This window comes from Hemiscyllium ocellatum, chromosome 10 (assembly GCF_020745735.1).
Source record: "Hemiscyllium ocellatum isolate sHemOce1 chromosome 10, sHemOce1.pat.X.cur, whole genome shotgun sequence".
Lineage (NCBI taxonomy): Eukaryota > Metazoa > Chordata > Chondrichthyes > Orectolobiformes > Hemiscylliidae > Hemiscyllium > Hemiscyllium ocellatum.
In genome coordinates this window covers 72,532,203-72,545,106 of record NC_083410.1, presented here as the reverse complement: position 1 = coordinate 72,545,106, position 12,904 = coordinate 72,532,203, and the positions used below count along the sequence as shown (strand labels likewise).

The 12,904-nt window shown below is 42.0% G+C and overlaps 1 protein-coding gene across 1 annotated transcript in view; it reads right to left on the bottom strand.

The window, feature by feature from the left end:
• Nucleotides 1-3,098: 3,098 nt before the first annotated feature.
• The window catches only part of rsph3 (radial spoke head 3), a 93,560-nt gene continuing 83,754 nt past the window's right edge, over nucleotides 3,099-12,904 (bottom strand). The window contains exon 8 of the mRNA XM_060830983.1: nucleotides 3,099-3,339. Coding sequence (XP_060686966.1) covers nucleotides 3,281-3,339 — 59 coding nt within the window. The 3' untranslated portion in view covers nucleotides 3,099-3,280. The remainder of the gene's footprint in view (nucleotides 3,340-12,904) is intronic.

Sequence of the window (12,904 nt, the reverse complement as noted above, 5' to 3'; positions counted from 1 at the left end):
GAACGACAGCATCCTCCTTGCCAGCTTTGAGTACAAGTCCTCGATGTGAGGAATTAAGAAGCTGCGAGAAGCGGTTTACTGCTTGCTTAAAATTACCACAAAAGTGAACCATCCCATTAGGCTTTATAATCGATATAACCGGTGCTGCATATTCTGCAAACTGTACTGGTTTGATAATTACTTCACTTTCCAGTCTCCTGAATTCTGCCTCTACTTTTGCATGCAAGGCAAATGACACTGTGCGGGCTTTACAGAATCATGGAATTGCTTTCTGGTCAATATGTAAGTTGGCTTTAGCTCCTTTGACAGTCCCAAGCCCTTCCTGAAAAACATCTGGGTATTTAATTAGGACTTCACTCAGGCAGCCATTTTCTAATTGAAAAATGTTGAGCCAATCAAGTTGAATCTTTCTCGAGCAATTTTGCCCCAAAAAGCTTGGCCCCAAGCCTTTTACTACATTCAATGGTAACTGCACCAACTGCTTCTCATCGTAGATCAGAACTGAGGTCATACCCTTAATGTGTAAAGGTTCCCTGGTATAGGTTCTCATTCTGGCTGAGGTTTTGCGCAAACACAAGGGCTGGACTCCAGAGCGAATCCTGTTAAAGGGGCTTTGTGTGGAGCCGCAGAAAATGGAGGAGATACTAAACAAGTATTTTGCATCAGTAATTACTGTGGAAAAGGATATGGAAGATATAGAATGTAGGGAAATAGATGGTGACACCTTGCAAAATGTCCATATTACAGAGGCGGAATTGCTGGGTGTCTTGAAACGCAAAGGTGGATAAATCCCCAGGACCTGATCAGGTGTACCCTAGAACTCTGTGGGAAGCTAGAGAATTGATTGCTGGGCCTCTTGCTGAGATATTTGTATCATCGATAGTTACACGTGAGGTGCCAGAAGACTGGAGGTTGGCTAATGTGGTGTCACTGTTTAAGAAAGGTATCAAGGGCAAGCCAGGGAACTATAGACCAGTGAGCCTTCCGTCAGTGGTGGGCAAGTTGTCGGAGGGAATCCTGAGGAACATGATGTACATGTATTTGGAAAGGCAAGGACTGATTCGGGATAGTGAACATGGCTTTGTGCGTGGGAAATCATGTCTCACAAACTTGATTGCGTTTTCTGAAGAAGTAACAAAGAGGATTGATGAGGGCAGAGCAGTAGATGTGATCTATATGGACTTCAGTAAGGCGTTCAACAAGATGTCTCACAGGAGACTGGTTAGCAAGGTTAGATTTCACGGAATACAGGGAGAACTTGCCATTTGGATACAGAACTGGCTCAAAGGAAGAAGACAGAGGTTGGTCGTAGAGGCTTGCTTTTCAGACTGGAGGCCTATGACCAGTGGAGTACCACAAGGATCGGTGCTGGGTCCACTAATTTTTGTCATTTGCACAAATGATTTAGATGTGAGCATAAGAGGTATAGTTAGTAAGTTTGCAGATGACACCAAAATTGGAGGTGTAGTGGACAGCGAAGAGGTTTACCTCAGATTACAACAGGATGAGCCAATGGGCTGAGAAGTGGCAGATGGAATTTAATTCAGATAAATATGAGGTGCTGTATTTTGGGAAAGCAAATCTTAACAGGACTCATACACTTAATGGTAAGGTCCAAGAGAGTTTGCTGAACAAAGAGACCTTGGAGTGCAGGTTCATTGCTCCTTGAAAGTGGAGTCGCAGGTATATAGGATAGTGAAGAAGGCATTTGGTATGCTTTCTTTTATTGGTCAGAGTATTGAGTACAGGAATTGGGAGGTCATGTTGCAGCTGTACAGGACATTGGTTAGACCACTGTTGGAATATTGCATGCAATTCTGGTCTCCATCCTATTGGAAAGATGTTGTGAAATTTGGAAGGGTTCAGAAAAGATTTACAAGGATGTTTCCAAGGTTGGAGGATTTGAGCTATGGGGGAGGCTGAACAGACTGGGGCTGTTTTCCCTGGAACTTCAGAGGTTGAGAGGTGACCTTAGAGGTTTACAAAACCATGAGGGACATGGATAGGATAAATAGACAAAGTCTTTTCCTTGGATTGGGGGAGTCCAGAACTAGAGGGCATAAGTTTAGGGTGAGAGGGGAAAGATATAAATGAGACCTAAGGGGCAACTTTTTCACACATAAGGTGATATGTGTATGGAATGAGCTGCCAGAGGAAGTGGTGGAGGCTGATACAATTGCAACATTTAAAAGGTATCTGGATGGGTATATGAATAGAAAGGATTTGAAGAGATATGGGCCAGGTGCTGGCAGGTGGGACTAGATTGGGTTGGGATATCTGGTCGGCATGGATGGGTTGGACCGAAGGGTGTGTTTCTGTGTTGTACATCTCCATGACTTGTTCTGTGGATTATTTCGTGCAATTTTGGTCTCTTTCCTATCTGAAGGGTGTTGTGAAACTTGAAAGGGTTCAGAGGAGATTTATAAAGATATTGCCAGGGTTGGAGGGTTTGAGCTATAGGGAGAGGCTGAATAGGTTGGGGCTATTTTCCCTGGAGCATCGAAGGCTGAGGGGTGACCTTATAGAGATTTATAAAATCATGAGGGGCATGGGTAGGATAAATAGATAAGATCTTTTCCCTGGGGTGGGGGAGTCCAGAACTAGAGGGGATAGGTTTAGGGTGAGATGGGAAAAATTTAAAAGGGACCCAGGGGGTAATGTTTGTGTGCAGAGGGTGCTGCGTGCATGGAATGAGCTATCACAGGAAGTGGTTGAGGCAGGTCAGATACAGTGCAACATGCACACTTACCCAGGAAATCTACTGAGAGAGGCAAAACAAAGAACATAAACCTGGAGCCTTTTCAGACGATGATGTGGGAATGTTTTAATCTAAACACATTTAAATTAAACAAGAATGAAATCCCATGCAAATTGCAATACAAAAAAGTATACTTGTCATAATTCTATTTTTGATATGCGAGCTTCACATTCATAAACACTGCAATATGTTTTCTTTGAGAACACTTCAAGGTGCTATTATTTTGAAAGTTGGACAGATAGCTCTATTATTTTCCAATTGTAAAATCAATTTCCTAAGTAAAGAAACTTGCTTGCATGAAGTTCCAGAAATTAAACTAAAACACTTGCCAGGCAGTAGAGATGAAAATAGACATAAAGATATGAAACAAATGTAAACTAGCAGCATCACACTGCTATTTTTTCACAGATTGACAGTTTATTTATAAAAGCAGAACTGTTTATTGAAGTGAAAGATATAAAATTTCTGGCATTCCTTCTTTACCCAAATTGATCTTGTATTGTCTCCCCATTTTTTTGGTTTCTAAGATTTCATCTCCGCGAAAGCCTGTTTTCTGTTATTAACCACATCACGAAGTATAACTGCAAAACAATGAACAAACATACTTATAATTACAGAAGCTACACTGCTCACAATTGTATTTTTCTTGAATCAATCATAGTAAGGACTGTTCTTTCAAGATTGTCTCTGCTGAATGTTGGACAAAAGCTACATCAGTTAGTAAATGGAATAAAAATCATATTGCTTTAAAGTGTAATGAGTGTCAGCGCTGATATGTATTTGACTTTTTCCACTGATCAAAGGTAAAGATCAATGAGGGTGCATAAGAAGAAAAGAAATCAAAAAGATTATAAAAATATAAAATGTAAAAGGAAATTGAAAAAAACTATGCAACGCTAGGATAAGTCAGGAAATCGTATGTAAGTTAAGGGCTGGGATATTGACTAAATATTTTGTAATTATCTTTCAAAGCAAATTATTATGTCAGTAGAGTGGGGAATAGTAGTATTGCACAGAAGAAACTGTTAAAAAGGATAGATGAAAAGATGGTATTATTCAAAGTTAATAAAGTAATTGATCCAGATAGGTTTCTGAATGAAGATCTGATGAAATTTTTTCAATCCTCCTTGGTACAGGAGTGATTGTAGAGGACTGGTGGATTCCAAAATGTAACACCCCAATTACAAATCCTGTATCCTGGAAACAAAAATCCCATTGGGATAATATCAATGCTTAGAAAACTAAAAGACACATCATTGTCAGGAGCAACATTTATTCTCATTTGGAGAAGCGCAGAATCAAGATGAAACAACAGTACGTGTGTGTTATAGACAAACAAACAATGTCCAAATGACCTCTTTAAATAAAACGTTTGTGATATTTATGCATCATACCATTTGATAGAGTATTTGGAAAAGTTAAGATATAATGTTACAGAAACAGTGGTAATTTGTGTGTATAATTAGTAAGCAGAGCAAAACCCTTTTATTTTTTTAAAATTCAATCACAGGACGAGCATGGATAGGCCAGCATTTATTGTCCATCCCCAATTGCTCAGCGGGCAGTTAGAGTCAATCAAATTGTTGTGGGTCTGGAGTCAAATGTAGGTCAGACCAAAAAACGATGGCAGTTTCCTTCCCTAAAGGGAAGCCAGTAGCAAGGGGAAACATCCTACTACATCATCCTGGCTAATCATAAAAGTGCAGGAAGTGGCAATTTCCATTTCCCTTGTATTAATATCCAAAATCTATCAAATTCTGTCTTGAACATGCTCAATGATTGAGCCCCTATAACCCTCTGGGTAGGGAATTCCAAATTTACTGCCCACTGAGTAGAGAGGTAGCTCCTCACCTCATTTTAAAAAGGCCTGCCCCTTATTCCATGCTTAAGTCCTTCGATTCTATATCAGCAAGGGGAAACAACAAACTTACAACCCCCATTACACCTTGGATTAACTTTGTAAGTTTAATAAGATCACCTCTTAGACTTCAAAATTGTAGAGAATACAGGCTCAGTTTCCTAAATCTGCCCTTTTAAAAACAATCCTAAGGCAAATTAGTCTGGTAAACCTCTGTTGCACTCCCTCTATGGCATCCTTCTTTTAATATGGAGACCAAAACTGTACACAATACTCAAGAAGAACTTTTAAGACTGATCAAAATATTGAGCTTCAAGATTTCTCAGGGGCAATTTCTTCGGCACCAAAACTCCTTCACCACATGACGCAGTCACTAAGTAACAATATCCTTGTCTGATATAGGTAATAAATTTAGGCTGTTTCAGAAGCCGAATGAGAAGAATTCACCAACATGCCCAATAATCATCACTGCTTCATTAAAACCACAACACAAGGAACATATTAATTTCCTAGACAGCGCAGTACTAATATACTCAAGAAAACAGGCATATGTTAGCAACAAATTTCTTTATTCTTAAAAACTCTTAACAAAAAGCCAACCCACTGCATCAAATTTCTGTGCAGTGAGGTTGAAACTAAATTTGTATGATGCAACAGTCACTGCACCTCAAGTAATTCATAGTGTGCAAGACGCTTTGAAATGAAATAACATAAATGCAAATCTTCATGAAATAAACTGTTCAAGATTTAATTTTACAATTGACAAAGTTCACTACAATCTCGCCCACTACATTTTCCCTCCTACCCTCCTGCAGCTTAATTTGGAAATTCCATCTTAATTTTAAGGAATGCATTACCTCAGCTTTCCAGTTTCCAATGGTGCATATTCACTTGAAATGATTAATGTTTTCTTCACTTTGCAGACTCTTGCCCCACCTACAGATCCTTCCCCGAGCTCATCTCCCAGCCCCTCCCGAACTACTGCAGCTCCTCTTCCCCTCTGTCTCTTTTACTCGCTACTACAGTTCTTTTATCCAAATGTGTAGTAATAGATAATGGTTATATTTAAATAGTATTTGGGAAAGATTTGTTAAAAAGCTATTCTGATCTACAGGATCCTCAAGTGAGAAACAATGCGAGGTTAGAGAATATACTTGGTTTTGATGTGATGACAACACCTTGCAATCGGTAAAGTGTTGTAATTCCATATAAAATATATAGTGAACCGTTTATAAGTACTAATGTAATCTCTAGTGAGATATTGATCATGCACAGTACTTCAATGTGAAAAAGGCAAAAAATGAAATATGACATGGAGCACAAGGCAATTGTTTTTGGAAAAATCAGACACTTGGCAGTTTATCCAGTCAGGACGTTCTTGGATTCCTATAGCAAAAATTTATAAGACATGCTGCTTCTCATCAACATGTTACATAACATTAATGGGATTAGGTGCTTCGAATTAGAGGAGAAAAATAATTGATATAATCTCTTACAGAGAAAGATTGTTATAGCCACTTCGTATGCCTATCAATAATTAGTTTTTTCGAACTAATGGATGGGCAGACGTCACACGATACCAGGTGATAGTTTAACAGGTTTATTTGAAATCGCAAGCTTTCAGACTGCTGCTCAGGTGAAGTGAAAAGAACCATAGGCACAGAATTTATAGGCAGAGAAATCAAAAGATCATATAAATGGTGGGAGTGGAGTGTCGACAGGCAGAATAATAAGTCTCTGCAGGGTGAGCAAAAGTATCAGATGGTGCGAGTAAAGTGTCAACAGCTGAACAGAACTGAAAAGGTGACCTATATAATCCAACTTAATGAAGCAGAGAGATGATTATAACATTTTTTTTAAATACAGTGGTGCTGCAGACAAACTGAATGGTGGGAATAACATGATTAGTATGAGAGTTGCATGCCAAGGATCTAACCAAAGTAACAAGTAATCCAAAACTTCAGGTAGAGAGATAGTATCAAGTTATCAAGGTGAAGGTGTCAATACAGAACAGTAAGGAAGATTTTACAGATACAGAACAGTATAGTGGGGCCACAGTCTCAATCATGAACCCAAGATCATGGTTGAGACTGTCTTCATGGATACAAAAATTGACTGTCAGTTTCTGCTCAGCCAATCAGTGTTGTTGGCATCGAAGGGAGGAAGTTTACATGAAAATTGGAGGCTGAATGTCCTTGACTGTTGAAGTGTTCCCCGACTGGAAGGGAACTTTCCTGTCTGGCGATTGTTGCGCAGTGTTCATTTAGCCGTTGTCGTAGCGTCTGCATGGTCTCCCCAATATAATATGCTTCGGGACATCCTTGCTTGCTATGTATGAGATAGACAACATTGGCTGAGTTACATGAGTATCCGCTGTGTACTTGATGAGTTGGTTTTCCCATACGTGATAGTCGTATCCGTTTCAATGATCTGGCATATCTTGCAGAGGTTGCCGTGGCAGGGCTGTGTGGTCGATGTTGTCCTGAAGGTTGTAGTTTGCTGCGAACGATAGTCTGTTTAAGGTTGGGAGGCTGTTTGAAGGCGAGAAGTGTAGATGTAAGGATGATCTTAATGAGATGTTTAGCGTCATTGATAACAGGTTGAAGGTTGCGAAGAACATGGTATAGTTCCTCTGCTTCAGATAAGTACTGGGCAAAGAAGGAGACTCAAAGTTTGTGAGAAGATTTGTAGCTCAGGTGCTTGTTGTTGTGGTTTTGTTCACTGAGATGGGAATTTGTGTTGCAGATGTTTTGTCCCTTGTCTAGGTGGCATCCTCAGTGCTTGGGAGCCTCCTGTGAAGCGCTTCTGTGATCCTTCCTCCGGCATTTGTAGTGGTTTGAATCTACCACTTCCGGTTGTCAGTTCCAGCTGTCTGCTGCAGTGGTTGGTATATTGGGTCCAGGTCAATGTGCTTATTGATTGAATCTGTGGATGAGTGCCATGCCTCTAGGAATTCCCTGACAACGGAATGAGGACATGCCGCAACCCAAAGGACTAGCCACACTACCATACATAAAGAACATTTCCGAACTGACAGTCAGACTACTGTGACCACTAGGACTCATAACAGCACACAAACCAACAGCCACTCTCAGACAACAACTCACCAGAATGAAGGACCCAATACCCAGCATGAGCAAAACCAATGTAGTGTACAAAATCCCATGCAAGGACTGCACAAAACATTACAAAGGACAAACAGGAAGACAGCTAACGATCCGCATCCATGAACACCAACTAGCCACGAAACGACACGATCTTAGTAGCCACACACGCAGATGACAAGCAACATGAAATCGACTTGGACAACACTACTAGTATAGGACAAGCCAAACAGAGAACAGCCAGGGAATTCCTAGAGGCATGGCACTCATCCACAGATTCAATCAATAAGCACATCGACCTGGACCCAATATACTGACCACTGCAGCGGACAGCCGGAACTGACAACAGGAAGTGGCAGATTCAAACCACTACAAATGCCAGAGGAAAGACCACAGAAGCGCTTCACAGGAGGCTCCCAATCACTGAGGATGTCACCTAGACAGGGGACGAAACGTCTGCAACACAAATTCCCAGCTCGGCGAACAGAACTACAACAAAGAAGGGGACTCTATCGGTCGTGAACTGTGTCTGTCTTCTGAGGAGGTCATTGCGATTTTTGCCATGGCATGTTCGAACTGGCGATCAATGAGTTGAGCATCATATCCCATTCGTATGAGGGCGTCTTTAGGTATCTGTCATGTTCCTTCTCATCTTAGCAGATCCTGTGTATACACAGGGTTTGTCTGTAGGGGATGCGTTCTTTAACGTATTTAGGGTGGAAGCTAGAGAAGGGTTGCATTGTGATGTTATTTGTGGGCTTGTGTAGAGCGAGGGACTGAGGTGGTTGTCCTTAAAGGTGATACGTATGCCCAAGAATAAGACTGATTGATTCTGAAGAGTAGTCCATGGTAAATCTGATAGTGGGATGAAACTTGCTGATATTGTTGTGTAGTTGCTTCAGTGATTCCTCGCCGTGTCCAAAGGAAGAAAATGTTAATGTATCTGGTGTATGGCATTGGTTGGAGGTTCTGTGCAGCAAAGAAATCTTGCTCAAACTTGTACATGAAAATGTTGGCATATTGGGATGTAAATTTGGACTCCACTGCTGTTCCGTGTGTCTGGATGAAGAGATGGTTGTCAAAGGTGAAGACGTTGTGGTTGAGGATGAAGTGGATAAGCTATTGTATGGAATCTGGAAATCATTGGCGTTGAGTATTGAGGCTGTTACACTAGGGATGCTAGTGTAGAGTGCTGAAACATCTATTATGATGAGAAATGTTCCTGATTGGACTGGTCCATGGGTGTTGAGTTTCTGTAAGAAATCTGCAGTATCGCAACAGAGGCTGGGGGTTCCTTGTAATGCATTTCAAGGTGCCCTGGACATGGCTTGAGAGGTTCTCACACAGGGTCCCACTATCTGATATAATGGGACGCCCCAGTGTGTTGGCTTTGTGATTCTTCAGAAGCCAGTAGAAGTCTCCCTATGGGAGAAATATGCAGGACGAGAGCGCATTGGATAGTCTGAAGGTCTGGATTAAAGGCCTTGATTAGTCTGTTCAGTTGATCAGTGTGTTCTTTGGTTGTATCAGCAGGTAGCTTCTGTACTGTTCCTGGTTGTTGGATTCCTGGTACACTTCTTTGAAGCAGTCTGTTCTATTCTGTGTGACAATGGCTCCTCCTTTGTCTGCTGGTTTGATGATGATATTGCAATTACTCTGGAGAGCATGGATGGCATTGCACTGTGCATGGGTGACGTTCTGCACTATCTTGTGAGAGTGGCTGATGAATCTGGGTTAACACATCTCTTGATGGCTTGATAATGCATGTCGAGTCTAAGGCAGCATCCTTCCGGATGGGTCCAATGCAAGGGTGAACATCTCGTCAAAACCAAACCTACATCTCCACTTCTCACCTTCAAACAACAGCCAAATCTTAAACAGACCATCATTTTCAGCAAACTACCCAATCTTCAGGACAATACTGAACACCACACCACACAATCCTGCCACAGCAATTTCTGCAAGACGTGTCAGATCATCAACATGGATACTACCATCATCTCATGGGAACACCACTCATCCATGAAGACGACCTCAACAGTAATCTTGGGTTCATGTCATGCTACATGTAACCTCACTGTACTGTTCTGTATCTGTAAAACCTTCCTTTCTGTTCAGACATCATTACCTTGATAGCTTGTTATGATCTATCTACCTTAATTAGTTTGTACAGTTTTGGATTACTTGTTACTTTGGTAGCCCCTCAGCATGCAACTCTTATATCTATCATGTTATTCCAGCTATTTGGTTTATCTCCAGCACCACTTTATTTTTAAAATTTTTGTCATTATATCTCTGCCTCAGTTAATCGGATTATAGGTCATTCCTTTAGTTGCTATTCAGCTGTTGACACTTTACTCACACAGTCTGATGTTTTTGCTCACCTGCAGAGACTTACTATTCTGCCTGTTGACACTCCATTTACAACATTTGTATGATTTTTTGATCTCTCTGCCCTTAAATTCTGTGCCTGTAGTTCTCTTCACTTCACCTGACAAAGAAGCAGCACTCCGAAAGCTTGCGATTTCAAATAAACCTGTTGGACTATAACCTGGTATTGTGTGACTTCTGACCTTGTCCACCAAGTCCAACCCTGACACCTCCACATCATAAGATAATACGTAGTAAGGACAAAAGACTTTTTATAGGAAAAATTATGGAGAAATTAATAAGCACCAGACTTGGGCACCAGCAAATATTTAGACCAATAACGAGTACAAAAATGTGGATTTTACGAAAGGAATTATGCAGAGATCAATGAAGTGCTACATAACGTTGGTCAAATAACAAGACTGAAAACTTAGGAGTATGATTGTCCACCTAAGAAATTACATGTCATGGGTGGCTGATGAGCATGATCCTAGAGCCATATTTCCATACAAACATTTAACAGCTATTTCCAGGAGTTGGAAATATTCTTATCTAAGTATAAAAAGCCATTCTTTTTTTCCTGGGTCCTTTTCTGTTCTTCCTTTTGTTGACAGGTGTCTTTGAAGAGTTGTGTCCCTTCATAGTTGGTTTCCTCTAAATGAGGGTCCTATGCTTTGGCATCTATGTTGCATTTCATGAGGGATACCTTTTGAGAGTCTATGAAATGCCTTCTTTGTCCTTCTCTTGTTCAAGTACCTTCCTTGAGCTGGGTAATGCTTCCCCTATGCCAGGTTCCAAGATTGAGTTTGATTTTAATTTTCAGACCACAGGTAGATGAGCCTGCTGAATGTGGTTTTCCAGTCAGAGTGGTATGGAACAGATTATTTTAAGGAGACCTTTTCCAACCCCTTCCCGTGCTGGCCGAGTAGAGTGGATCTTGAAGATAGCTGCTTAGTTGTGAAGAAAGCTAACACAATGCTCTCCTGTTTCTATTTGAAGAGTGAAAATTGTGTGATATCAATGGCTGTGATAGCAGATGAAGGCTGCAGCAGTAGGGAGATCTCCCGTCATTGAGACTTCCTTGCAACTGGAATAGAATCTGTCTTATGTCAAGGACTGTGCATGCCCATGTGAAAAGATGCACAAAGCATATACGTAGAGGAATTCAAACCCTTGCACACACAACCCTAGCCCTGTAATAATTGGTGAGAGTTGACTGGGACAGGTTTGAGAGGTCTGGAAAACCCTAGCTTCAGACTGACACATAGGCAGTGGAGTTTGACTCAGTCGTTTTGCTCTTGGAATTCTTTCCATGGATTACCACCTTCCTGTAGTGGAGACTGAGTGTTGAGTGTTCTATTGATCCCAAGTTCAATGCATCAGGAGTTCTCAACCTTGCAGGACCAGCAAAGCGCAATCCAAAACAAGTCCTCAATAGCGATCCAGGCAAAAGATAATGCAATAATGGCCACAAAGCAATCTCAGCCCCTAAGATTTTGATGACTGCTAATAACCGTGATTAGAACAAGAACTGCTACAAAACATAGGTTGTTGGAAAGTTGAACTAATTCTGAAGTACGAGGTAAAAGCCAACCAGCTTTAAAAGTAAACAGAGTTTTTTGATGAAGTGACCAGGAAGGTTGACTTGGGAAAGGCAATATGGATTTCAGTAAGACTTTTGATAAGGTTCCACCTGATATGCTGCTCTGGAAGGTTAGATTGCATAAAATCCAGGATGAGCTATCAAATTGGATACAAAATTGGCTTGATGGTAAGAAACAGATCGTAATAGTCAAAGAATGCTTGTCGGACTGGAGGCCTGTGACTAATGTAGTGCCTCAGGGGTCAGTGTTGGGCCCATTGCTGTTTGTTATCTACAGAGGAACCTTGATTATCTGGACAAGATGGGTGGGCACTATTTCATCCGGATAATTGATTATTCTGTTAATTGATTTGGTGCCTTTCCTCTGGGGCTTAGAGTTTTCTATTAAGTCTGCTTCCCACCTCCATCCCCCATCACGCGCCTTATTTTCACTATGGACATCCAGTCCCTGTACACCTCCATCCCCCATCACGAAGGACTCAAAGCCCTCCGCTTCTTCCTTTCCCGCCGCACTAACCAGTACCCTTCCACTGACACCCTCCTTCGACTGACTGAACTGGTCCTCACCCTGAATAACTTCTCTTTTCAATCCTCCCACTTCCTCCAAACTAAAGGAGTTGCCATGGGCACCCGCATGGGCCCCAGCTATGCCTGCCTCTTCGTAGGATACGTGGAACAGTCCATCTTCCGCAACTACACTGGCACCACCCCCCACCTTTTCCTCCGCTACATCGATGACTGTATCGGCGCTGCCTCGTGCTCCCACGAGGAGGTTGAACAGTTCATCAACTTTACTAACACCTTCCATCCCGACCTGAAATTCACCTGGACTGTCTCAGACTCCTCCCTCCCCTTCCTAGACCTTTCCATTTCTATCTCGGGCGACCGACTCAACACAGACATCTATTATAAACCGACTGACTCCCACAGCTACCTGGACTACACCTCCTCCCACCCTGCCCCCTGTAAAAACGCCATCCCATATTCCCAATTCCTTCGTCTCCGCCGCATCTGCTCCCAGGAGGACCAATTCCAACACCGCACAACCCAGATGGCCTCCTTCTTCAAGGACCGCAGATTCCCCCCAGACGTGATCGACGATGCCCTCCACCGCATCTCCTCCACTTCCCGCTCCTCCGCCCTTGAGCCCCGCTCCTCCAACCGCCACCAAGACAGAACCCCACTGGTTCTCACCTACCACCCCACCAACC